Source organism: Physeter macrocephalus, chromosome 11 (genome assembly GCF_002837175.3).
Source record: "Physeter macrocephalus isolate SW-GA chromosome 11, ASM283717v5, whole genome shotgun sequence".
NCBI lineage: Eukaryota > Metazoa > Chordata > Mammalia > Artiodactyla > Physeteridae > Physeter > Physeter macrocephalus.
In genome coordinates, this window is record NC_041224.1 from 156,185,752 (window position 1) to 156,213,532 (window position 27,781).

Sequence of the window (27,781 nt, forward strand, 5' to 3'; positions counted from 1 at the left end):
ACATGAAACAGACCTGATCCTAAAGGGCTACCTGCTACTTGCTTACTTTTGCCCTTTGACTGTTCAACTCTCTTGCCATAACACAGACACCATTCAATAAAGTTGTGCATATTCAACAGTGTACCCAGGAATGTAGCATAACTGATCTAGCACGCCTCAAAAAACAGACTATTCCTTGGTAAGCAACAATTTTTCAAAAGCTTCTGATACACAATTACTTAAATGGCAAAAGATAGTACTTTCTAACGGACATAAAGGGAACTTATGCCTACTGATTATCAGCCCTTGTTCCCAAGAATACTAGCATGAAATTACCTTTTCATTTCCTTATCCTGGCAGATGTTTCCAGTGAATAACTGGTTAGCACATACCAGCAGCAGTGTAGTGGAAACAGAACTAGATTAAGAATTAGAATACCCAACGTTTAGTTCCAGCCTACAACTGAGTTGCCATATATTAAAAACCACAAAATCTCTTTGACCTTTACTATCCTCATCTGTAAAAGAGATGTATCACTATCTGTCTTACCTATTTTATGGGATTATTGTGAGGGCTACATAAAATATTACTTTTGGTTTAACAAGTAATTTCAGTTTCTCATCTGTAAAACACCTATTCACCTCAAAAGGGGGCTGTAAGGATCAACTCGGACACTATAATAAAAGTACCTCACTTTATGTTGGCTACCTTTCTTTGGATTTTTTCCACAATAAGTACTCCTTCCCCAAAATTTGAGAAGTAAATATATATCAATACTAGAAGAACACTGAATGGTAATTTCAAAAGGACTTAAAAAGTATACAAACTAAGCAACTGTTCTGTCATAGAGGTTCCAGTCCCAATGTTGTATGACTTTGGGCAAATAGCTTAAACCTCATTTGTAAATAACACATCTCATTTGTAAATAACAGATCTGGACTAGGTGATCATCACAGGTCTCTTTGCCTTTAGATCCTCTGATGCAAACACAATTGACACCCTAGCTTAGCGTTCCCCAAACTGCAGTCTCTCACATCCCACCTTAATGACTTTCTCTTTATCTGCCCACCACCTGCTCTACTACTTATTTAATATTTTTCTTCATATCAATTATTTTTACTCACCCTTGCCCTTACTATATTTCTATGAAATAACAAGTCTGATAGAATGATCACGTTTCTAAAGTAAATTATTGGAACTTAAAGTAAAAATTCTGTATCCACAAGCCATCTAAAATCATATAATAAATACACACCAGTTAGGTGTACCACTGTTCTAGTTCATTTTGAAACAGTAACTTCAAGATGAAAGTTCCAAGTCTAAAATGTTTATCAACTTAACAAGCTAATAAGCAGTCAAACAAAACAAAACAGAACAAAAAAAACGATGGAGCGATAGAAAGCCTGAGAATTTTTACCTATCAGTCTTCATCTATTTTACAACTAATCATCAGGATAAAGCAACCTCTCTCCCAGAAAAACTCAAAAGCCTCAAACGTTAAAGGAACATATTGAGAATCACTGTCAGTAATTTTAACATTATGACCCCTATAAAGGATTAGATATGCCAAGGGCCCCCTCAGGGGTAGCTAGGGTAAAAGGGTAAGAGGCTCTAGGCCTCGACTCCACTTTACCCAAAGTAGCTCTACCTTCCTCTGCTTCATATGTTTAGGATTCAACATTGTACTTCTCAGCACAGGATGCTGATGCATTCTGATTTCTTACTGCAAAGTTCAAAACCAGAATGACAACTGCATTCCTATGAAATATGTGTTATAAGTAATAAACTGAAGGTCACAAGTTGAAACTAAAAAGGGGAATTAGCTACAGTTCTTATCAGTGAATACTAGATATTCTTGGAAAACAGTCCTCCAAGAAAATCAGAATAACATAAGGAACAAGAACCTTACCTCATGTGCACAAGCAGAAATGTGAGGAAAATCAGAAGCCAACGCTTTATTCTTTCTAAAGAAAAGGAAATCAAATGATAAAATAAAGATGACAAAGAAAAGCAATCTCACCTGATTTCGTTCTCTTTTCCCAGCTGATGGTAACCAGAAACTAAAGAGAGGGAGAGAATAAGAGGAAAGAAAACAATAAAAGAAGTGGTAGGAACATTATTAGAGAGACGACAAAACGATGTTGGGTTAATGAAGACAAAGAAATGAGAAAAAATGGAGTTGGAGGAGAAAAGGAGAGAGATGTTAAATGTGTATGAACGTTTTTGCAAAAAATAACTCTTCAAAGTAAAAAGCCTTTCAATGGAATGCAGAAGACTAGACACTCTTTAAAAAACTCAAGATGGTGGTGTGACACCAATGCACTCTCAGCTGTGCAATGAGAACAGGATCCCCAATTCAACAAGGGCATAAACCACATCTTACCTACTTCATAGATTAAAACTTCAACCAGGCTGGATGGGTATAGGAGTATAACTAGATACTGACCATGACATGTAGTGGAGACACCAAAGAGCCAATCATGTTAGGGGACAAGGCTGTCACAAGAAAGGGTGGAATGATTTTCCTATAGCTACACATAGGCTTTCCAGTGGCACTCTTCACAGTAGTTAGAACAAAAAGATATCTCTCTGTCTAGAGGTCTAAAAATGGGAAGACCATATAGGAGAATACAGAGGCAATCACCCATTTTGAACAAAAAAATTTTTAAGAGACAGAAAAATGAATTTAAAATATAATGCCCTTATTGGAGGCTACTTTTATAATGCAGCACCTATAGATATAAATAGCAAAGAAATAAAAACTAGTCTAGAAAGGAAAAAAAAATCACTCTCGTGAGTTTAGGGTGTTAGCCATTTTAACTGTTATAAAGCACCCATCTTTAAAACCTTCTTTTTCAGCTCTACAATCGAATTTTCAGGTTCCTTCATAAAACGTTCCCCTGCTACCTCCTTCAAGGAAAAGGCTAAGACAGGCAGTAAAGACATAAGTACTTACTCTTTCTGCCGAGGGTCACTCATGAGGTGGCCTATCCTCTCAGTACCCAAATTACTCATGCTGGACTCCTGAAAAGGCAAAGAAGATAACAGTGTCATCTAACCACAGAAACAAATATGTAAGTATGATCCATCATCAAGCTCATGCTTTCCCATAATTACACCAGCAACCCCAAAGCACAAGTCAGATGTCAATCTTAAAATCCAACAGCGTCTATTTGTGGGACTCTACTGTTAAAGTATTGCATGTTATTCTAAACTTATTTTTCTCTAGTGATCAAAAAGAAGTCATTATAAACATTTTTTTTTTTTACTATATACAGTATTTTAATATAGTGAGTAATACCTCCTGGAGTTATTAAAGCGTATCAAAATAGAAACACTTTTTAAAAATCCAACAGCAGCCAATTTTTAACCGGCCAGCACACCAATATCCCTAGAGTCATATGATTTTAGCCTCAAGAGCCTTCATAATGAGATATTTACTGAGTCCTCACTGGTAACACCTAAGTATCTACTAACTAAATGTATACATGTCAAAGGACTTTTGTAACTTACAAAAATCGTCACCCTGTATTTTGCCTGTTAAACATGTCCTAAAGTAAAAATAGAAGTCTGTATAAATTGCTTCTTAAATTTCCGGTTCTCAAGACTGTAATATGAAATCATATCCATAACACCACAAGCAATTTAGAAACTAATCATATCCAAAAAAATGGAAAATGGCAGAAGGCACTCACCCTTCATTTAACGTGAGTACACTTACAGTGTACATCTATCACAGAACCTTGGGATGCGTACCAACAGTACATGAGCAAGAGTTACGCGCATACGAGGAAGTGATAAGATGAGAGAGTGTAAGTCATAGACATGAATGTCAAAAATGTCAAGCCTGGTACTCAAACACATTTGTTTCTGAGCAAACATTATTATCTGCATTCGTCTATGTATGTGGATTAGCCTAAATATTAGGGTACACATTTTAGCAGAACTGGCTCTAGAAAAATTAATTTGAGGTCAGATTTCAGGTGGGATTGGAGCTAAATGAAAGGGCTTCACATACTGTATTCTTCATATTCTTCACTCCTTACACCTATGCCTCCTGGTCACAGACACAGCCATGGTAATGGGGCCAAGGGAAAAGATGGGTGAAAAATGAGCTATTTGTTACAGCAGAAAAATTATTAACTTAAAGTGCCGTAACGTTTAAATTTACAGTTTATTACTGTGTAAATTACAAGCAGTACTTTGCGTAATTAGCAGCTTGCTGGCAGGGAGCTGTGAATGAAACTCATTATTTATGATAACAATTTAGAAAAAGAGAAGAGAGATGGGGGAGGGAGAAGAAGGGGGGCAGAACAGTGACCTCTGGTAGAAATGACAAATATCCCTTTAAGGTGATGAAGATGAATTAAACGAGTAAATATTATCCTATTCATTTGAAATCATTAAAGACACATCCAATAGGCCCTACTTTCCTTCCATGCAAGCTAAAGGGAGCCTCCAGGATGAAATGATTTACTTCCATGGAAGTGGAAGGCTCCTATTTTATAGGAGCTGAAACAAAGTAAGGTAGGTGGTAGGGAGAACATCATCTGTCAAGCCTAACCAATAAAGAGAAAACGTCAAACCAGCGCTCTGCTCCCCACTCCCAACCTCCTGCCTCCCTCATGTATTCCTACCCTGCTGCTAGCTGTCCTGATAAGAATAAGCTCTCAGAATAGCAAATGCAGCATTTTATTGCCTATAAAATGAGTAATCCAAAAGAAGAGGTATCATTCTTCCAATAAGCAAATGTCTTTCTAATTAGAGATTTGAAGTTGAATTTAAAGATAAAAAGAATATGAATTCATCTGAAAATAAACAGCCTCATTTCTTCTGCAGAAAACAGTTCCCTGATTAATCTATGAAACAGTAGCTCCCTGAGGGCAGGCCGACTGTGGCTCTGACCACTACATACCTGGCTGGGCATAGAGCCTGACACACAATAGGCACTCTAGATGCTTACTGAGTGAACAAACACGTTAATGCTCTAAAATGCCTCTCCTGTCCTTATTCTTTGTCCACCACAATCCTCTCTGACGGGGTATGAACCCCAGCCTTAACCTATTTTCAATCTCAAAGCCAGAGTAAAAAATAAATAAAATAATTAATTAAATTTAAATTGAAAAAGATAAAAAAGAAGTAGACCTGGGTTCAATTTTCTATATTTTGCCACTTCTATCTGGGTAACATCAGACATTCCTTAACATCTTGGAACCCATTTTCCTCATCCTCTAAAGAGAATATTACCTTTTTTACAAGATTTTTGGGAGGATTAAGTGAACTGAGCGCCTAGCACAGTCCCTGGAAAAGGCAGAACTGAGTAAATGGTAGATATCCCTCCCTCATGGCCAAGGAGGGGCTTTTGAAATTTGGTAACAGGTTTTTTTTCCCCAGTGTTTTTCTTTTTTAATGAATTCTAGAATAAAAGACCAAAGTGAGAACAAAAGAAGCATTCATGAATTCAAGAGGAGTCATAAAGAAGCCAAGAGTATTTCAACTTATATAGTAATAATATAAGATTCATCAAAAGAGTAGAAGAGACAGAGATCAGGCCTGTAGGTTTACAGACAGCAGACACTGCCATGACAGTGTTCGCTTTGTCAGAACTTCTGTATGAATCAGGCTTCATCTTTTATGTGTGTATCCATTCATACCCTATATAATGTTCACTCTTGTGAACTTGCAAAATACACCTGGCTTAATTAACCCCAGGGAGTTCTGAAGCACCTTTGATTATCAACGGTGTACGCAAATCTCATAGGGAATATTATCTTCCCAGTGAGCCTAGAAAACAATGACAGCTATCACCTTCCCAACAAGCCTTCTTCGCCCCTTTCTGAGGCATCGAGCTGCAGCTCCAGGCAGACGATTAAAGCGAGCATGGTACCCTAAATAAAAAAGAAGAAAGACCTCAGTAACTGAATGCAGAAGATTCATTAGCAATGATATGCTTCTAGTACACCAAAAGCCTTCCTCCCCAAGATCTTACTAAATTGACCCTTAAACTAGTATCACTAGGCTATTTGCCAATGATTTACTATTCCCATGTCTTTGTCACCAGTAGTATGATCTTAGGCATGTCATTTACCTCTGACCTAGGCATCCTCATCTATAAAAAAAGAATAATCACTGGCTCAGTCCTCTTTTACAGGACTGTTTTGAAGACTCAATGAAATAGCATATGGAAGGTACTTTATAAACTGAAAACACTACACAAATATAAGGTATTATCAACAATTTCTAATTGCAAATTAAATGTTAGCTATTATCTAAAAAATTCTAATTCATGAAATAGGTAAAAATAGCATGTATAGTATAATCCCATGTTTCTAATTGTTGTATATGTTCTACACATAGAAGAGACAACTGGAAGAATCCACACCAAAATGTTATCAATGACTCTGGGTGTGGGATTATAGGCCATTTAAAGTTTCTTCTTCCTATTCTTGCTTATTTGTATATACTTTAAGTGGTCCATAAAGAACTTTTAGAAATGGTCACTGAAATGTTTATGAAAGTTTTAAGGCAGCAAACAACGTGCCTCAGCCAAGCATCATTACCAAGAACCAACTGCTCTGAGAAGGACTTTTAATCACCCAAATTTATCACAACGAAATGCTAGAGAATAGGAGTTTACAGCTCTATTGTAATTCTGATCACCAACAGATGCTCAACATACACTTGGTAACTGACTAACTCGTTAATTACTGATTATTGGGAATCCTCACATCATAAATTTATAGAGCTAAAGGAAACCTCTGAAACAGTTTTGTTCAATGTCACGATATCCTAAGTGATGACCCTGATGTCCCTAGGAAATGAAGTGACTCTGCCACAGTCACAGAGCTAGGGAGACAGTACCAGACAGTATTGCCACAGAGTATTACTACATTTCCTTCCCTGTCCTAGGCTCTTTCCATTTCACTTTGCTACATCATAATTGATGGAAAGCAAAGGGAAAGGATACGTATTTGTGTTACAGTCCACAATAATAGAATTATTAAAATAAAATATTTTTAAAAATATTTTAAAATCATCCATTTTTAAAACGTCATTATACCTCGTACGTGAGTGTTGTTACTGAAATCTGTTCTCTTCCAAGATCCACTACTTCAGGCTTCCACTGAGCACTCAGTAGCCCATCAGTTTCACAGCAAGATAAGCAGCAGTGACACGCTGCTAGGCTTCTTAAATCTGGCACAAATGGCAATAGCAAGCTGAAGGAACGCCCTGCTAATATATATTCCAAGAGTCGCCATGGATTGATTTAGGTAAGAATGGAGAGAACCTCAAGCTTTGAGACTCACCCTTGAATCTTCTAGAAAAATCCCTGGACTAGTTCTAAAATTCATAGGTAATGCATGCTTACAGGCATGAGTATGCTTGCCATGGGAAGACTCTCCCCAGAAAGAATCATATAAGTGTGAAGTATATTTTGGTCTCCTCAGAACTCACCTCTCTGAGCTGGCCGAGAAGGTAAAAGGAATGTGGAATCTGAAAGTTTATCCAGTCCAGAATCCATTCTCTCTACTTCAGAGCAATGGTCAGGAGCCCACTTGGGCAGAAGATTAGGGACAGTGAATCCTGGGACACATTCTCCTTCATAGAACCAATCACTCTGCTCGTCATCCCCTAAAGTAAAGAGATCCTATCATAAGCTGGAATTTTAACATGCTCTATGAAAAACCAAATAGGAAGATGACTTCTCAGTGCTATAGGTTTGATCATACTTTTAAAATAAAGCCAAAATACAAAAAAATTGTTTTGATACTTCTTCTTGATCCATATTTTGATGAAAACTGGGACATCAAACTAGTTCCACATAAATGTCATACTGTGCTACACTGGACTGCTTATGATAGTAAAAACTAATAAAGCTACCATTTACTAAGCCCTTACCACCTACCAGAATCTATGCTAAAAATCTGTAGATTTGTTATCTCTTCCAAACCTTACACTAACTCCAACTTATCAATTAGGCAACTAAAGCCCAGAGAAGTCAAGGTCAAGTTAGTAAATGATGAAGCCATGGTTTCAACCCAAAGCCTGACTAACTCCAAAGCCTTTAACACAAAAATAAACTGTCTCCCGTGTACCATTCTAAGTGGTAAAAATGAACTTGGAGGTTCAAAGCCCACAAATGTTTCTCAATTCAAAACTAGCTATTCCTGAAGAATTTCTTGCTATATTTGTATTTCTCATAATAGGTGAATAAAGAATGTATATCCATACGTTGTTTCTTCCTTGATGCCTCATTAATGGAACACAAAATCATCTTGACAGTAGCAATCCAAGCTACCAGGAAAAAACTAACCAAAAGACAATATAAGCCCCCAAGGCTTGTCAAGAAGTTATACTATTTGCCCAAGGCCATACTTTTGATTACTGACAAAGTCAAGACTAGACCCATATAGCCCAGACTCTTGGTTCAAACTTCTTTCTACTGGCTACAAAGATAGCATCTCAATTTCCCAAAGAGCTTATTCCTGCCCACAAAGAGTAAGATGGGTAACTTTATGTCTGCTACCCCACACCCCTTTCAAAACAGCAAGGATGAAGGAAATGATTACTAGAACATCTAAAGAGTTCATATTGTATTCATTTTCTAATGGGTACTGGATCTCAAGGAAGCTGCTCAGGCCATGCTAATCTCATGAAGTATCAGTTTCATGGACCACTAACACCCAGGAGAATAACTCTTAAATCACTGCAGAGATCTCTAAAAGGGGAAAGAAGCCACTAAAGAAGTTGCTCCAAGTGTTCCCTTAAAAAAACACACCATCAACAGGCTGTTTCTCTAAAACAGTGGTTCTCAACCTTTAGTGTGCATCAGAAGGACTGGGAAGGGTCGCTGGAACACAGACTGTTGGGCCCTACCCCCAGAGTTTCTGATTCTGGCCTACACAGGACCAAAAATGTTCATTTCTAACAAGTTCCCTAGTGATGCTAAACTGGTCTGCAGACCATACTTTGAGAACCACTACTCTAAAAGCATCTCACCAAACCAGGTACAAGGATGAATAAAGATAGACATCAGAATTAACAATGATTAGTTTCACTGCAAGTCAATACATTAATTCCTTCCTATTCATAAGCATTCCTCAGGCCATTTATTAAAATAGTATTATTTAGCTAAATCATATTCTCTGATGACAAATGTCAGACTATATGGAAATTTTCTTTTTTTTGGTTCTCAAGCATTCACTCAAGATTTTTGATAATACAGAAAGGGACTCACTGAACTGGAAGGAACCTTGTGAGATCTCATCTAGACCAGAAGTCTTCAACCTGGGTTCACTAGGATGCCTGATGCAGGAGCTCCTCAAAAGAGTGCTGCCAGAGAATAAGGAAGAGGCTGAGTGGATCAGGCTCCAGACCTCCTGCTCCTCTAGGATCTTGCTTTAACCAAAATAAGTTTCGTTGTTTTATAATTTGAGGTTCTATGTACACTTCTGCTTGAGGGAGAAAAAGGGGAATTTTCCCCTTATCTGGGTTCCCCAATAATTATTTATTAAGAGCTTACTATATGCCAGGCAGTGTGTTACTTATTGCGGTAGCAAATAAAAAAAAACTCCTGCTTTTGAAAAGCTTCAATGGAAAAGACATGCATCTATAAACAACAGTGTAATATGGTAAGTGATAAGAACGCAGTAACTACAGGGAAAGAAGACTCAAGGGTTCTAGGAGATGACGCCTACACTAAGTGTATCAGTCAGAATCCCTTTAGGAAACATGTACATTTGAATGGGGTATTTGAGACTTTAGTGAAGTGATTATTTACAAAGGTATAGACAGTACTAAGAGAAGCCAAAGGGATGTTGAAGCATTCGAAGCCAGCAGAGCAGGGAGTCTTTGCCATTCCTAGACCTGAAGAAGCAAGGGGAAAGAATGGTTACCAGAGCACAGAGAGAGAACTGTGGTTATAGGAGAAGGGCCCAAAGAGGAGAGGTAGCCTTCAGCAGAAGAACACAACCCCTACCAACCAGCAGTCCAACAGAAAGGGAGTCAGGGACAGCTCTAATCCAACACTGCCTTACTGTTTCCAACTCTTCATTACCTCACTATGATAGAATGATACATCCACACCCTTTTCCTTTGCCCTGGGATTCCACAGAGCCTTCCCCTTGAGGCAGAGCACACTTCCTCATTCCACGGACACAGACATGGGGCTTAGTCATCTGATTTGCTTTAGTAGTAAAACACTAGCAGATGTGATTCAAGCAAAAGCTTTAAATATTCATGCATGGTCTGGTTTGGTCACTTGGCATTTATGTCCTCCGCCATAAGAAGTCCATGCCACACTGAGCTACTGCTCCTTTAGCCTAGGTCTCAGAATAAGAAAACAATGAGTAGATACAAACCTAACTTGAGCCTGGAGACAGGCTGAGCCCAGGCAAGATCAGCTGACCCACAGCCAACCCCCAGCCCCATAGCAAGAAATAAATGTAGTAAACCACTGAAATCTGGGGGCTGTTAAGCAGTATTAGCATAATAAAAACTTGAGTAATACACCCAATCTCTTTCACCTCCCTCCCTCCATACTTCTGCTGTTGCCTCCTATTGGCCAAACCCAACAAGAAATTGAGAGCAAGAAAACTCACAGATGTAGTCCATAAATATGCCCCAGAGGAGCAAAATGAGAACTGTCTTGGAGGATGACCAGCCATTCAAGGAAAGGTGAAGATGAGATTTCAGGCAGAGAGACCAACATAAACAAAGACATAGAAGCAGGAAGTCACATAGCTTTGTGCTGAGAACTCTAAGTATCTAAATATCACCAAAATGTGTGAAGTTGAGGCAGAGATAAAGAGGAAAGCTGGGGCTATAAAACATTCTACAACCTTCCATAATATACCAAGGATTCCTTATCAGTGGAAGGTTTTCCAAAGGCCCAAAACTTAATTGGTTGTAATAGGTCCACACTTTCTTACACCTCTGTATACACATCATAACCTTTAAGAGATGCGTTAGGATACTGTAGTAAAAGCAAAGAAAAAGTAATTCTGAAAGTATGCTCCAGTTCGTTCATGGAAAGACAACCAGACTTTCCTGGTATGAGATAAGAGAATCAAGACCCTAGCTAGAGCCCACCGGGGAGTATATACATACAGCTTCTAATGACACCTAGCTCCCTCAGAATCAGAAAGGAACAGAAATGTACTCACAACAGCCTCCATTATAGTAGGAAGCTCAAGAACTCCATCTATGCCCACAACTCTGAGGCATGGGTGAGACACCTCCCCACCGTCTCTCTCCAAAATTAGGACTTGGAACCTAAGTCTCACTGTCCCAGGATCCCTTCAGTTACTAAGGAGCCTATCTGGATCAACCTAGACATGCAGCCGTGTTTCTGTCCTTCAATCACTTAACCCTTGGAGAAAAATCACTGGATTTCAGAAGATCTACAAACCCCTTATTTAGATTAAGAAAACTACAGTCCAAAGGAGCTATAAGAAATTCTTATTAGTACACACTTACTGTGGCACTAAGCAAATGTACAGGACAGGATCAAATTACTGCTTAAATAGTAAAAATAAAAAACTGATAATTAACATACACCAGCCTTATTCACAGTGCTCTCTACTAAACTTCAGAAAGAATTTCTATAATATATTCACCTAGAACACTATGGCCACTTATAAATAAGGTTAAAAAAATAAATCCTCCATATGTGAAAATAAGAATGTCTTAACATCCAGTAATACATATGGTTATTTTTTGGTTTTAATAAAAAGCAACTTCCCAAAGTTCCATCCTGACACTATGACCCCCTGGATCAATGATTCTCAAAGTCTAAACTACCTGCACAAAAATCACCACAGGTGCTTGCGGAAAATGCAGATTCCAGGGGCCAACTCTAGACCAATTTGATTTCCAGGAGCTCAGGAACTTACAGTTTTAACAGTTCCCCCACGTGGCTTTTATGCCCTAAAGTTTGAAAACCACTTTCATAGACAACCATCATATTCTCTGTGAGGCACTCCTAGAACCACTAGAATCTTCCCAGAAACACTGAACCAATGTCCCAAAGCTGGAATCAAGATTACCTTGCCGTCCTTCATCGTTGGTAAAGAGCCCTGTGTCACTGCTGCTACACACACTGCTGGTTTCACTGAAAAAAGAGTAAAACACAAGAGAATGCATCAGCTCCAGTCAAAAACAAAGCACTGTCCATTATGTCTTCTGGTTTTCAAATCGAAAGATTCCAAGTTTCCCTAATTTCACTCTAGCTCATTAGCCAATCAGAAATGTAAATTTCATAGTTAAGTCACAGGGGTAAGTTTATTTTCCCCGAAAATGAAAGAAATGTAAGAAGAGGAGAACTGTAAAACTTTCACTTATATTTTAAAGTACTTTTAAAAGATCTCAAGTCACTTTGTTAGTTTAGCATTAGAAAGTTATTTATTAAGGCTCACAGAAGTAATCTCAACCTGCTTTGGTATATCAAACAACACAAATTTACCAACCAATTTTATTTTAAAATATTGTCTACTATCGGTTTCAAATGAAGCCATGCAACTTTAAGACATCCAGCATCTTTCAAGTTTTCCCATTTATAAAGCAGCAAACAAAAAATCCATGAACAGGAAAAAAAAGAAAATCAGTATGACAAAAGTTGTATTTTCTAAAATTAATGTCTCTCTTGATAGCAAGTGGATACAGCAAAATGCATTTTCAAAAAAGGAGGTTAAAAATAAAAATACAAAAACAAACTCCATTTGAACTCATTGAAATAAAACTTTTAGGGACTTCCCTGGTGGTCCAGTAGTTAAGACTCTGCGCTCCCAGTGCAGGGGGCCAGGGTTCAATCCCTGGTCAGGGAACTAGATCCCACATGCCCCAACTAAAGATCACGCACTCAGCAACAAACATCCCACGTGCCACAACTAAGACGCGGCACAGCCAAATAAATAAATCAATAAATATTTTTAAAAATTGTAGAGTAAACCATCATATACCCCCCCACGTAAATTCCGCAATTAGCATAGTGCTCTATTTCCTTTATCACACATCTATCCATCCATCAACCCATCTTGTTTATATGCATGGAAAAAAAATAAACGGAAATAAAACTTTTGCCCCATAGAATTCTGTCCAAGTCAGCTTCATTTTGAGCTACTTCCAACAATTGATTCTGCCTCTTCTGATGCTGCATTTCTCCCACCTAATCATCAAATTTGATTTATCTGGTTCAAGAAAAATTTCTCTATTCTTTACAATATTAGCGATTGCCATGATTGGGATGTTTCCTTCTAAGCTAGTCAATTTTGTTCACGTGCTCTAGAAGACGGAAGAAGCATTCTCACCATGCTGCATAAAGAATAGGCTTGGCAAAATCCCAGTCTACATTTCTGGATCAAATATCTGAAAATATTTTGTATTTTGCAACATTTCCAAATATCTTGCCAATACTAAATCCTAAAAATGCCGGGTAAATTAAGTAGCAATGTTTCCTCACTTAAGCTTGTCTCTGGGTAACAGATCCAAGAAATTTGTCTCAGCAAGAGCCAATAAAACATACCTGATTTCTTTAAAGGTTCTTTCATTTTATTTTCCTCTATCCTTATAAGTGGGAACATTCTCAGATGTCATTATAAGAAATGTCTCACAAAACTATTCCACTGGATTCTGATGGATTTAGAATCTTCAAAGAGATCTGCAGTTAAATCCGGAAGACATCTTCACTGGGTACTGTATTCTTCCTACTTCTGAGTCCAAGGAACTGTGCCTGCTGAACTTTATGGTGTTGTTTTTATGTTTTTAGCAAATTCCTAAGAATATTAGTGGTCTAACTCTAACTCCATTGAGTCTTAATACACAGTCTCTCATATCAACTACTTTATTTCTCTCATCTTGCCTCGAAGGTAAAGCATATATTTTTTAGTTCCTCTTGATATAAAGGAGGGCTTAAAAAACACATCAGGCCATAAGACAGACATTCTACTCCACCACTGTGTTACATGCTTTCTTGGTTAGCATATCAGTAACTGAGATGTAGGGGTCAGCAAACAGCCGCCTGTCAACCATTTTTGTATAGCCTATGAGCTAAGAATAGCTTTTATAGTTTTAAATCACGGGGGGGGGGGGTGTTCAAAAGAGGAATACTTTGTGACATATGGATATGACACGAAATTCAAATTTCAGTGACCATAAATAAAGATTTACTGGAACACAGCCAGGCTCAGTCATTGACCTATCAATTCTGGCTTCTTTCACACTACAACTGCAGAGTTGAGGAGTTGCAACAGAGAACGAATCACCCACAAAGCCCCAAAATATTTACTATCTGGCTTTTTACAGAGGAAATTTGCTGATCTCTGCTCTAAGTGTATTAAAAGGTCTACTCTGCAATGTCTATTGAATATTTATTTGAATATTTCCTCTATTTGAATACTTCCAAGTAAGAAATTAAAACCATTGCTTTATTACAAAGTCTATGGACTCCTCTCCTCATTCATTTCCAGCCACCTGTAAGCACTACAAGATACAGTGCTTCTTTGATACTTTTTTGCATGGATTCCATTCTCTCCTCATATTCTAAATAAAGGGGGTAAGCGCAAAGAAACCTGCTGGATCAAGAAAGGTATTGGTAACCTAAAACCTTCCTGTCCCTGTACATTTTCTATTTCTGTCAACAGTATTTAAAGAGACTCACTGTTCTTTAAACAGATTGGACTAAACTTGTAAGTTTTCTATAAACAGTTAATTAGAGTAATGGCAATGATGTCACAGAAATGTCACCAGGATTTTAAGACTGTGTTTAAGGGAGATACATATTTTCTTCACTGAGAAAATAATTTATGCCTTAAAGAACACTTATTACATAAAAGTATCATCATTCCATCAATATCTGGAAATGACTATTTCATCTGATAGCATCTTATTCCCTCAGAAGAACTAGCACTGTGGAAATCTAATTATATGTAAGAAACCGTTAGCATAATTTTCTGAGGAAAAAAATGGGAACTTCACGGCATATTTGCACATAAACACCACGATACAGCATGCAAATATGTAATGCTAGCTATGAAGTAGAAGTAAATATTTCCCCTTACAATTTACAGGCCAAAGCTATCCAGTCCTGTGGCTTTCATTCACTTCTGACTCAGAGATTATGATTTTTTTAAAAAAAATCAGATTCATAGGATTTTAACAGTGATTTAGTCAACTATAAAATGTTAATATAGCTAATTAAACATAATGTTTAATATTCTGTTAAAAATAAGCTCCTATCTTTCAGTAAAAACAATTTTCTTTTAGTACCCTTGTAGATCACAAGGTCAAAAAGTTAAAAGATGTCAGGCTACTACACATTTTTCCGATGCCAAAACCGTCTAATTTGTTTATAACTTTTTTGCTATGAGCATTTTTATTAGGCAAGGAAAAAAGCTCTGTTCCTCATTTTTATAAGGAAAAAGAAATATGATCCTATCCTTAGTGTCCATTCCACCATGGTCCTCTGAAACTTAGTCAGGAAGACAGAAACTCAGTCTTTATTAATCTTCAGAAAAAGTAACAAGACAAAGCCCACAAAGACAGTAGGTAATGAAATCCTGTCTTTTCCTAAAATGACAGCAACTCCTAGAGGCATCAATGCCTCCTGTCTTTGCCTTGGGAGCTGTTCTATACTCTCTGTTCTCACATGATACTAATCTATAAATAGTTTGCATATAAAAGTCTTCATAGAATATTTCTAAAATATTTTTGAGTAGAAATGTATTAATCCTACAAATAATTTATGTCATTCAAAAATACTCAATTCTAAATTGGGGCAATAAAAAGTCTCTAACAGGAGAAGGAGGAGGAAGGATATTTCCTCACTATTTCCCCTATATTTTCACTCATTCACTTAGTAAGCATTTATTAAGTTTTACTATATACCAGACCCTGCTATAACCAGCACTAAAACTAACAAAGAAGCATGTCAACCACAATTTAAATGCATGCATTTTATAAAAAACTTAGACTATGGGAGAAGAGTGTGAAAACATAGAAAGAAGAATGCTTTCCAGTGAAGAAAATTCTCCAAATAAGGGGTGGGGCAAGCCTAGAATTTAACCTTATAATACTGAGAAAGTCACCGCATTTTAGAAGCCAGAAAACGTCTCAAAAATATTCATATGTGAGTAAAAATAGTAATAACACATAGCACTTCTCTATATGGTTTTCACTAAAAAAATGTTTCCACAATTCTGCAGCATAGCCACCATTTAAAATAAGACAAACAAAATTAAAGCCTAGATTGTGGACTACCAATTAATTGTATTATCTAATTATTATAATATTGTTAGAAGCAACTGAACCACATCCAACTGAAATAACGTAAATGTAAAGAAAGTCAACCTAACCAGCAGTTTCAGCGGCTTTCCTCTCCCAACATTTTATTATGAAGACTTTCAAGCATACAAAAAAGTTGAAAGTTACCACTCACACTCCATCACCTAGATATTGCAATTAACATTTTGTTTTTTTTTTTTGTTTTGTCACACATGCATCCATCTAACCTCACCGGAGCATCTTTGTAATTCAGGGCACTCTGGGTAGACCAGATGACTGGGTATCGCATTCATTTTCAGAGGGGTAGATTATCTTAGGAATCAAGCCTAATAAAACACAATTGATACCTCTTGTCCATTTAAATAATTAATTCCAGGGCAAAGAGTTAGCTAAACATTGTAAACTTTGATATAAATTTTTAAATGCTTTCATCTGAACTGCTCTTCTTTACAAGTTCTGAAAACGAATTGCCTGCCCTTTTCAGAGCAACTAAAGGGTATTGTTTTCAAATTAGCAAAAATTCTCCACTTTTAAATCACAGTATTTTTATTCTATAGAAGAGATCAATGTTTTGGTCTTACTGAGTGCTCTAATTTGAAACTCATGCTTGTTGGTAAAAGCAGAGTCAATGAGGCAAAAACCCAATCTCAATACCAGAAACATCTAGGGCAGTGGTTCTCAACTGGAGGCAATTTTGTCCCCCTTCTCCTACCTTCCTGCCCCACCCCAGCCCTCGGGGTCATTTGGCAATATCTGGAAAAATTTTTGTTTGTCAGGACTTGGAGGGGGGAAGAGGAAACTGGTATTCTATTGGCATCTTGTGAGTTGAGGACAGGGTTGCTGTTAAACATCTTACAATGCGCAGGACAGCCCTCACAACAGAGAATTATCTGGCCCAAAAGGTGAGAACCCTCATCTAGAGTGATGCACAAAGTGGAGGGATGAAGGGGGTGGGACATCATGGTTAAGGGAAACCACTTCAGAGGAGGAGAGGAGCCTGTGTACTTCTGCTGGATAGGGCCAGCCTTCAGGAGCTCATCAGCTAAAAATGCATCATATGTGCTGAACATCAAGAAAACGGATTACAAACTCACTTCAGAAAGAAGCTCTCTCCCTTAATGCCATATCTTAAATTTAAAAAATAAACATTCATCTTCAGTATACTTACTTAAAATACAACAAAATACATTCTCAGGGATCTATACCTTGCTTGCCTTTATAGTTCCTGAATGCCCTTCCTTTGAAATCACAGTAAAAACATTCTCTCAGTATGTTCTGAGGAAATAAGTAGTTTGAGAATACTATTCCTGAATTTAGCTCCACACTAAGCTAGGAAAAATTTTCAGAAGACCAGTGGCCACCTGTGGTAACCAGACTCCCAGATGACTCCCAGTGATCCCAGCCTCCTGGTATTTCACACCCTGGTTGGGCTGTGTAACCAGTAGCACAGGCAGATGTAACTAACGGTATGTCACTTCTGAGACTAGGTTATAAAACACTACGGTTCTATCTTGGGTACTTGAGTGAGAGCTCGCTCTCTCCCTCTCTCTCTCAGACAATTTGCTCTAGGGGAAGCTAAATACCATATCTTAAGAATGCTAACAGCCCTGTAGAGGCCCACGTGGAAAGGAACTGAGACTCTCTCGATCCTGCAGCCAATAAGAAAATGAGATCTGCCAACAGCCCTGTGAGTGAGCTTGGAAGTGGACTCCTCAGCCCCACCCAAGCCTTGAGACAACTGCAGCCCCGACCAACAGTTTGATTGCAAAAGTATGAGAGACTCTGAACCAGAATCACATAGCTAAACTGTTCCCAGATTCCTGACTTCAGGAACTGTAAGGCTATAAATGTTTTATAAAGCTACTAAGTTTTAGGGCAACTTTTTCTGCAGCAACAGATAATATAGCATCTTTATGAATTCTTTTTTGAAAATAATTCCCTCCTTTCTAGCCCTAACAAGAAGTTTCTAACTTCTGTAAGTTAAATCTCTGAATCCCACAGCTGAGAGGGGGAAAACACAGCTTGTCCTCTGACCCGAGAGCTTGCTAATTCTTTCATACTCCTAACCACAGAAGACTGTAAACTTAGAACTGAATCAAAGTAGTTTATACTTGTCACAATTACAGTAAGGAGGTACAGAATTAGTTTATCATCTATATTCAAAAGTTGGTATCAGTAACTTTACCACCCGGGTTTCTCACCCATTTAAGATTATTAAATAAGAGGTGTCTTTTACATCTAATTTTAAAAGAAACAAGTAGGATAGAGTTAATGTCTTACTTTATCATGCTAAAAACTAAGGGGCTTTCATTTTAATGTTTTTTTTAAAATAATAATACACTTAACAAAAATTTTTAATTGTCTTAGAATTTACAAAAAACGGAAAGGTCACTCCTAGACCTATCACCCAAAACATTTCCACTCAATTCTTTTTCCTTCTTTTTTCTGGATTGAGGTGGTATGCTTGTAACTATATGTAATCAGACTTCTGATTCTGAAAGTAAACAGGACTGAGGGACAGGTTTTTCAGAGAAATATCTCACACCAACTGCAAAATTACTCTCATAGTAAGTTATGAGAATGTATAACGAAGGAGTTTTGTTTTTCAGTTTCATTCAGATGGCACCACAAAAGAAGGCAGCAACCTCTCTAGTTTCACAGGTTCATTAGCGTGGCCACTGCAATCAGGTATACTTTGCAGAGATAATGATTTTTGTCAGGACTCTGCTACTGAGCCATGGGCTGTGCCTTAGAGAAGTCCACCCATCCTTTTAAGACTTACCTTTTCTTAGAACTAAGTTTCATCCTCAGTTAAATGAAATATCTTTTCAGAGCAAATTTTTAAAGAGCATATGTTTTGAGACCTGATATCTGAAAATGTCTTTCTAGTGCCTTTCCATATGAAATCTATCTTAGCTATATATAAAATTCACGGTGGGCAGGTGGGAGACTTTTGCCATCAAAATTCTACAGGCAAGTCGATAGCCCCTCACATTTAGTTCTGCAGGGATCAACGTCAACCTTATTTTCATCCCTTTAAAGATTTTTCTTTATAACTGCTCCCCTCCCACCACCAATGCAGAATGCAAAAATATTGCCAGGATATGTCTAGGTAGAGGTCTCTTTTCATTAGTTTTCCCTTTTAATCTGTATACTTAATTTTTTCAACACAGGAACATGTTTTCCCTTCAGTTGTATTTTTAAAATCACTCTTCTATCCCTATGCTTTGGTTTCTTCCTTGGGAGTATTTACATACTTGCCGACTGGGCCTCTATCCCTGTCCTCCAGATCTATCACCTTCTCTCTCATTTTTATCTCCTCTCTGTGCATTTTGGGAGGGCTTCCAAAGTTTCCCACATCATCAACTCAATTTTCTGCAGAAAGAATTGTCCTTCATTTTAACATTACAATTACATTTCAAATTTCCCTACACTTTTTCCTCCCATCCTACTGGGCTTTCAAACAGCTATCTTTCTGTCCTTATGACTTACTGCTCCTGTTTCAAAGTGATTATATCTCCTTGCTTCCTAATGAAGATTTTCTAAAATGTTCTTCTGGTTTCCAGTGGCAGTCATTTTCAAAGATGTGTTCTTCCACTGAACATTCAGGATGATGTTCCCTTTCCCTTATTCTGCATAACTTGTCCAAAAGCCTCTTGTTGAGAACCGGTTTACCTAGAATTTGGTATTTGCCAACAGAAAGGGGTATGTAAATTACCCCTGGTTCCATCCTCTACTTCCTTGGATACAGGTAACATGCTCTTGTCACATCTACAACTGGCCAAGAGGATGTGCAGAGCCCCTAGCATAATCCCCAGTGTCACTGGTAGGCTTTTATCTCATGTAGCTATGTGGGACTGAGACAGGATCTTCTTCTGACCCTCACTGCCTGATTTTGGGCCCATTCCAGGAGTCTACAATAAATGAAGGTATATAAAATACTCCAGTTCCCAGAATGCACTACTACTAAGAGTGTTTTTTCCTTCTCTGTCCATGCCAACAGTAAACTACTCTTGGAGACTGTATTTCCCAGAACTCAATATGCTATGACTGCCTCCTATCCCTCAGAACAAATACACACACAGAAAACACTACGATTCCCTATCCAAGTATATTCTGGGAGTTACAGCCTCCAAAGAAAAACTGAAAGATACTGATTGCAAGTAAAGGGTGGAACAACACTCTGGCTCAAACTGTAGCTGCCCAATTTTCTTACTGAACCGGACACTGCCTTTCTGAACCAAGGGCAGACTATAGAGAAAGAATGCAGGGCCTCACTACCGACCTTCAGGGCAGGTTCAGCACTGCTGTGGGCTTCCAACTGCACTCTCCAGCACAGTTCTATCAGCCTCGGAGTTTGAGAAAATCTTGGCAGTAAGCCAGCTGTAAGTCCTGATCTCTGGTGATGTGAGTTTGCAATGTTTTATGTCTTCATAAATATTTTAGGGGCAGCTGAGGCTGCTTATCAGATGCTTTTTAAAATATGAAATTACAGTGATGGGAAGGAGGTTGTGACTGAAAAGAATTACAGAATCTTAGTGTTGCAAGGGACCTCAGAGGTCATTCAGTTCAACCTCTCCAACTCTACAACAACTCAGTAAGTGGTCACCAAGCCCAGGCTTGAATCCCTCCAGTGACAAAGAACTCATCACCTGGTAAAACAACTCACTTCATTTTTATAGAGTCCTAGTTTTTAGAATGTTGTATTTTATGCCGAGGCAACACTTCACACTCTGTACTTTCTACCTATGAGTCCTAGTTCCTTCCTCTGGAGTCACAGAATAATCCTAACATTTCTTTAAAGAGACAGATCTTCAAATACAATAGTATCAAATCTATCTCCCAAGTTGTTTTTTTTTTTTCAGTTGTTCCTAAGGATATAGTAGCAGAGCTTTGAATAAATCTACAGAAGCACTCTACGCTAGCTACCCAATACTCTCAAATGCAACGGTACAATCTTCAACAATGGTAAACATCCTCTTGGTCAGCATCCCTATTTACAGAATAGAAAAACAGAACATCTCAACCTACCACACAGAGTCTTTTCCACAGCTCCAGTAACCCCTGATTAATGACCTCCACTTGCAAAGGAGGCTACTTACCTTAACCATGAAATAATGAATGCTATTGATCCAACAAGCTACTGCTATAAAGTGTTATTGATCACCCAATCTTTGGTTAAAATGGTCCTCATTTAGCAATTTTACTGTCGCAAACACCTGGAGCAAAGCACCCTCATAATTAAAGAGTTTGGGGGAGTTAAAGTGAGAGGTGATGGACAGAGATCTCAGCTTTCTACCATTTATTCTTGCTTCTGAGCTACTGTTTGTGTCAGAAAGGATATTGATTTTCTATAAAAATAAGAAAACAAGAGGCACCAAGGGGCGCAGAAGGTCAGCTTGGGCTAGAGAAGGAGGGGGAAGGTTTAGCACTCTATCTCTGTCACTTGGCTTCCAACAGAAGGGAATATTTTCTTTCCTGTGAGATCGGCGTCTAATACATCACCTTAGGAAGGCTCCTGACTGTGACTTCAGGCCATCACCAAACCAATTCACTTATGAAAGAAAAGAAGCTAAATTACATTCAAGGGGAACAAATGAATGATGTATTAGTGAAGAATAAAGCAAAATTAGGCTATAACTCATCTAATTAATAGCTGCTATATAGACAATTTGAATAAAGATCAGTAGAAAGTAATCTTACAAAAGAGTTGATCCATTTTAGAATGGAACACACATGCAAAGAACAATATTAAAATAATAACTGAGCTTTTTGAAGGCTGTAAAAAACTATTACATCATAACCACTTTCAGTTCCTTAGAACGTCTGAGGGATTGATTGGTATAGAATGGAAGGAAGAACAGAAACAGAAAAGCAAAAAGAATTATCGGTTAAGCTTAAAATTACTCTATGTTTAGTTAGCAGAATACATTTAAGGAAAGTAGAAATAAAGCTCTCTGATTGAGACACAGATTTTCAAACCTAAAACACCTAACATATGCTTTTTAAAAGAACTCTATCTATTGACTAGCCTAAGTAAAGCTTAATGATCAACTTCATCTTAATCATTTCACAAGTTGGATCATATATTCTGACAACCCTCAATACTTCTGATATAAAGTTCTACACTTTGATCTGTATGCAAACAAACTGGCACATCCAAGCAGATTTTTGAAAGAGCAAATTGCTGCCTACCTCAATTTATCCAAGCTCTAGATGTATATTATCACAACTTGACTATAATGTGCAACAGATGTATCTGGGGTGAGAAGGACCTAGAAAGACTGAAGTGCCTCACTGCAAGGTTACAGGCTGTGCATTTGGAACCACACTTGGGCTGTGATCTTAGAGAAGACAGAGTTAACAGTCACTCACACACACAATTAAGTCATAGTTTAGCAAGCAATTCTGGGGAAGAAATACATACATCCAAAAATATCATCCCAAAACATTCTTAACAGTATGATGATTACTATTTGGTATGTAAGCCTGACACTGAAACAAACTTGAACACCTCAATTGAGGGTTTCAACACTGTGAAGGATACAACTTAACTAGGCATTTCTTGTTTGATTAAAAATAGCATGATAAGGAAAAAAGCTTTATAATCCAAAATTATACATACAAATTGGGTAAATAGGCCTTAGAATATACATTAGAGGAAAATCAGGAGAGCCAAATTATAAGCCTACCTAGTTGCACAGCCTGGCAAATATAAAGTTAAGAAAAATTTTAAAAACTGGATTAAAACCACCCATGAAAGGTACAGGCATACAGACCTGAACAGCTTTTCCTGTTACTGACAAAACCTCACCTCCAAGTTCCTAAGATTTATGCCTTTGTTTTTCAGACAAACGTCAGAAGAAGCCAAGTCCTAAGAAAGGTCATCTGTTCTACAGTTGTAAAAGTTCAGATGAGACAGAAAACGTGCCATGGCAAAGGCAAGCTCAAAGCATAGCAAAACATGGTGGTTAACTATGAGCTTTGGAATCAGGTTTGATTCCCAGTTTTGCTACTAGGTGACCTTGGGCAAATTATCTCCACACTCATAACCTCTATTTCCTCTTCTATAAAATACAAATAGTGGTACCTATCAGACAGGGGAGTTATGAACATTAAAGAAGAATATATGTCTGCACAATAGTACAGTGCCTGGCACACCGTTAGTGCTTAATAAATGCTAACTAATATTAACAATAATAGAATACACTGGTTCTCAATTGGAACTACTCAACCCACTTAGGGAGCACCCATGGAGGCATTTGTTTTGATACTGTGAAGGGTGATGGGAACAACACAGGGATGGCAACTATCGTACAAGGCATGGGACATCCCTCACCACAAAGAATTGAGCCATCCAAAACACCAACAGCATCCACACTGAGAAACAGATATCACACATTAATATTAATAATAATATTAAAGTATCAAGCTGGGGAGTATCAGTGTCCCTAGGACTATCTATTTGGGATGTAAAAAATTAAAAGTCACCAAAAACTATACTGACGTTTTAAACATGCGCCCATTAGGACAGATTTTTCTGGCTCGATGACATTTGGTGTAAGACTGATGGGATTTAGCCCCGTTATTTTCAGAGCCTACCATGTGTTCAGACAACTTGAATGTTAAACTCAACACAGTCAAACTGGAAGTAGCAGAGAACAGAATTATAGTCCAGAAATATCTAAAGCCATGATTCTTAATGGGTAAAGGCAGCTTACCAAGAACATTTACAAACTCCATATGCCTGGCACCCGCGTTTTCTCTCTCTCACACATACATATACACACCAGCCTCTACTGAGGCCCTGGTTCTAAAGAACAGTATCTGTGTATGAACTACGTGGCACGAAGAGCAGCAAAATGTTTTTTAAAATAAGAGGTACATGTTTTAAATGATTTTTAGAAACAAATGTGTTTCTATAAAATACAGCCTTCTTGATGTAGGGAAACAGGATCATGAGTGTACTTTAAGAAGCTAAACACAACCTGACAGGTTAAAGCAGAGCTACAAAGTCAGTATTACAGAGGCTGGTTGGAAAGAAAGCTGAACTCATCAAGACTATGGATTTGTGCTTTAGGTAAAGTTAACCAGGAAAATCTGTGACTTAGTAAGGGAGATCTCACCATTCTGACATATTCTCATCAGAGCCCTGTTTTTGTTCATCTGCTTCACACTCCATCCTTTCTTTCCTTCCCGTTTTGCTTAGGAAAGTCCTATTTTCTGCTGCTTCGCACAACCCGTGACCTGATGAGGTCCAGGGAGTATTCTCCTTCCAGCGGGACAGACGTTGCTTCTTAGCAGACTTGAACCTGCAGCCTCTCTCATAGCTCCAATCTGACACCTTGAGCTTCTGCTGAAGGCTGGCAGCCACCTCTGATGTTACGCGCTTCACCTTCCGCCGGCGCCTCAGCGGTCGACACGGTGCATTTTCAGTAAAGGAGTCAGATTCATGCCAAGAATGTTGCTTACTCTTAACAATGGCGTTAAGAGCTGGGTGCCGTTTGGCTACCATAGTGTCATCAGAGTCACTAAAATTGGTGACTGGGGCCATTTCTCGACAGTCCTTGATGGCCTCATCCAGACTTGACTCAGAGGCCTCACTGTAGCAGCAGGTATGCTCTGCCAGGTGAGTGAAGTCTGAACGGCGCTTCCGGCCTCTCCGTTTGCGAAGCTGCCGCCTCTGCTGCCGAGGGCTCAGCGCCATCTCCTCCCACAGCTCACCAAGCTTATTCTGCTCAGATGTCTGCTCCAAGGCTGAGGCTAAGTCATGTACCAGCTCATCCATGAGGCCACATCTGCCAAAAGGAGGTTCAAAAAAGAGAAAAAAGAAGAAGAAAGACTGAATAGGATCTGTTGTTTTCGAATAATTTTTAAAACAGATCATGGCACTGCAGAGTCCACCCTATCTACAGAAAATAAAGTCACCTTTCACCTGGCTACCCTTAGACTCTATTCCTACCATCCATACTCCCTTAAGCCGTTAAAAATAGGTACCTGGCCCTTGTTAAATGCCTGAAGTCAGCATGTTCTTAAAGCACAAAAACTCAAAATACTCACCAGATGACAAATGGGTTATTAGTAAAACAAGCAAACTCAGGGGAATAAATCAGTCATTCCTCTTTTCCCCCAATTAAACTTGCTAAACTAAATTACCTGATGATCAGATCTAAAAAGATTAGAGAACGTCTCATCTGTCCAAACAGGAGCAGAAAAACACTCAACTTCAAAACCATGGATGAAAAGACCGTTCTATGGTCTGGGGTCACTAATAAGAATGTTTGTGGCAGGAAGAGAAAGACAACTTAGTGACACACTTTACGGAAGGCTGCTTGCAGTTTTAGTGTTCCAAGAATCTGTAGTGACCCAGGTTTGTACTCTGCATGGAAAAAAAAGACCAAGTTTGCACCCATTCTGGTCCCAACTACCACCCAGAAGCTACCAGGCCAAGAGCCTTAAAGAGTATGTCATATATTTGTGAATAATTAGCACTTTTAAGTCTTCTTGCCATCCTTCAGAAAATAAATTAAGTGATTATCCAAGTTTTGTGCTTTAGTGCCAGACAGTCACACAAAAACACGTTATAACTGAGGCTGAAATGACAAGGATAAGAGGGGTCTCTAAGATTTCTAGCTAACAGTTTTCCAAAGTTTCCCGTTTTTCAACTCATTCTTGTCAAACCATCATACTTCAGGGATCACTTCACAGGCAAACCTTCCAGAGGCTGAGAGCAGAAGTAATTTTCAAAATGCCTTTTTAAAGGGAAACGTTTAATATACTTCGTACAACATCTAATTAAATACATTTTAAATTAGCACCTTTTCCCTAGCCCTTGTTAAGTCCAACGTATTTCAAGACCATAATTAGAGCTTAAAACTCTGTGGCGCCACTCTCAGACCATAGTTCCATTCACACAGTTTACATTTTGCAAAGGATTTTCTAAAATCTATTTTCATGCTATCCTTATGGCAACCAATTTAAAGGCAGGAGGAGCAACGGGGACACCTAGTCCCAAACTACCAACCAAACAAAACTCAGTGTTAAAAGCCACATTCATTTAAGCAATAAGTAGTTTAAAACACCATGGCTGGGGTTTGGGAGACAACTGTCTCTAAAACCGAAATAGATAAGTGGGGACGCACTTATCTAAATCTATTTCCCTAATAAAAAAACTACTGCTTTAAAAACTCAAACAGAACTGAACAAACTTTAACGTGAAACGGAGTTACCAAACAACTTGCAGTCGACTGTGCAGTCGAATGCCAGGCTCAAAGGCTGCAATTCGAACAGGAGGTGACAGAAGAACCCTGGAACTCCCACCCTCCCTGGATGCACAGTCCGAGAGGGTCCCGGGGCCAGGCAAGCACTCGGGGAGACAAAGGCTGTCCGAGTCACACAACAGAAGGAACGAGAAACTAGCAGAAGTAAAAAGAGTGGCGGGCAAGCGCACGGTCGGCGGGGCTAGGGGGGGTGGGGGCGGGGAACGGGTTTGGGGAGGGGCTGGGGGAGGCAGGAGGCAACTTCTCAATTTGGGTGACCAGGGGTAGGGGGTCAGCCCTTCCAGGGCAGAAACTGCCAAAATGCAAGTCCTGGCGACTAAACTCCCTCCGTGCTCAAGGGTCGCAACATGGCCACATCCGTGAGAAAAAGCGTGTTTCGAAGGACTCCCCCAACGCCCGGGCCCGCCCCCGAGGACTAGGGCGACCACGGCTCGGGACACCAAGCCCTTACGCTGTCGCCAGCTCAAAAGAGCCAGACACTAGAGAAGAGAGAAGGTGACTGTCGCCCGGGAGATGGCCCAACCCTCATCCCCCGGGAGATGGCCCAACCCTCATCCCCCGGGTCAGGAAGATGGGCCCTGAAAAACAAGGCCCCGCCACCCTCTCCCCTCCCGCCAGCCTCCCGGGCCCCATGGTGCCCCTGGCCGCTCCGCCGCGGCCCGGAGCGCCGATCCCCGCTGGCGCGGGCCCCCTGGGCCCCGACCCCCTCACTCCCCGACCCTCTCACCGGCTTCCGCAACCACCTCCGACGGCCGCCGCTTTCGGGGCCGAGTCTCCCCGCCGGGGCTTCCCTCTCTGACCTCATTTCCGGTCTGAGCCGGTGGGGTGGGGCGGTGGTGGAATGGGAGGAACAGGCTGCGCGAGAGGGCCCGCCCCGGCCCAGCGCTTCCGGCCCGCGGCTGCGCCCACTTCCGCTCCCTTAGGGGCGGGGCCTCGAGAACCCGGAAGAAAAGCAAGGGGGCAAGGGGGGGCGGAGTTTAGGGGCTGACTGGACCGAGGGTTCCCGTGGGGCTGAGGTGCCCATCTTGGTGAAGGGCCTACCAATGCAGGCCTCGTCAGCCTTGGAGGCGTCAGGAAATTGGGCGCTAGGGAGGGGCGTCGGCCTTGCCCTTGATCGCTGACCTACTTTATACAGGGTGTGTGAAGTTAGGGAAATGGATCCTCATTCTTTTTTTTTTTTTTTTTTTGTGGTATGCGGGCCTTCCTCTGTTGTGGCCTCTCCCGTTGCGGAGCACAGGCTCCGG

At 39.5% G+C, this 27,781-nt stretch overlaps 1 protein-coding gene across 18 annotated transcripts in view; it reads right to left on the bottom strand.

The window, feature by feature from the left end:
• GPATCH2L (G-patch domain containing 2 like) overlaps positions 1-27,706 on the bottom strand; it is a 61,220-nt gene extending 33,514 nt beyond the window's left edge. For 3 of the 18 annotated variants that reach the window (XR_449347.4, XR_449346.4, XM_028496211.2), the window contains exons 1-7: positions 27,265-27,693; positions 24,384-25,055; positions 12,027-12,091; positions 7,435-7,611; positions 5,788-5,867; positions 2,936-3,003; positions 2,000-2,039 (exon numbers count right to left, since the gene is read on the bottom strand). Coding sequence is in view for 14 of the 18 variants with exons in the window: in XM_028496211.2 (XP_028352012.1) it covers positions 2,000-2,039; positions 2,936-3,003; positions 5,788-5,867; positions 7,435-7,611; positions 12,027-12,091; positions 24,384-25,045 (1,092 nt within the window). In the remaining 4 variants the exon portion in view is untranslated. Of the gene's footprint in view, positions 1-315; positions 397-1,888; positions 1,944-1,999; positions 2,040-2,935; positions 3,004-5,786; positions 5,868-7,434; positions 7,612-9,217; positions 9,313-9,642; positions 9,847-12,026; positions 12,092-24,383; positions 25,056-27,264 lie in introns of those variants that run through there. The other 15 variants (XM_028496213.2, XM_055088635.1, XM_007129180.4 and 12 more) reach the window with 12 other exon arrangements.
• Between the last annotated feature and the right edge of the window lie 75 nt (positions 27,707-27,781).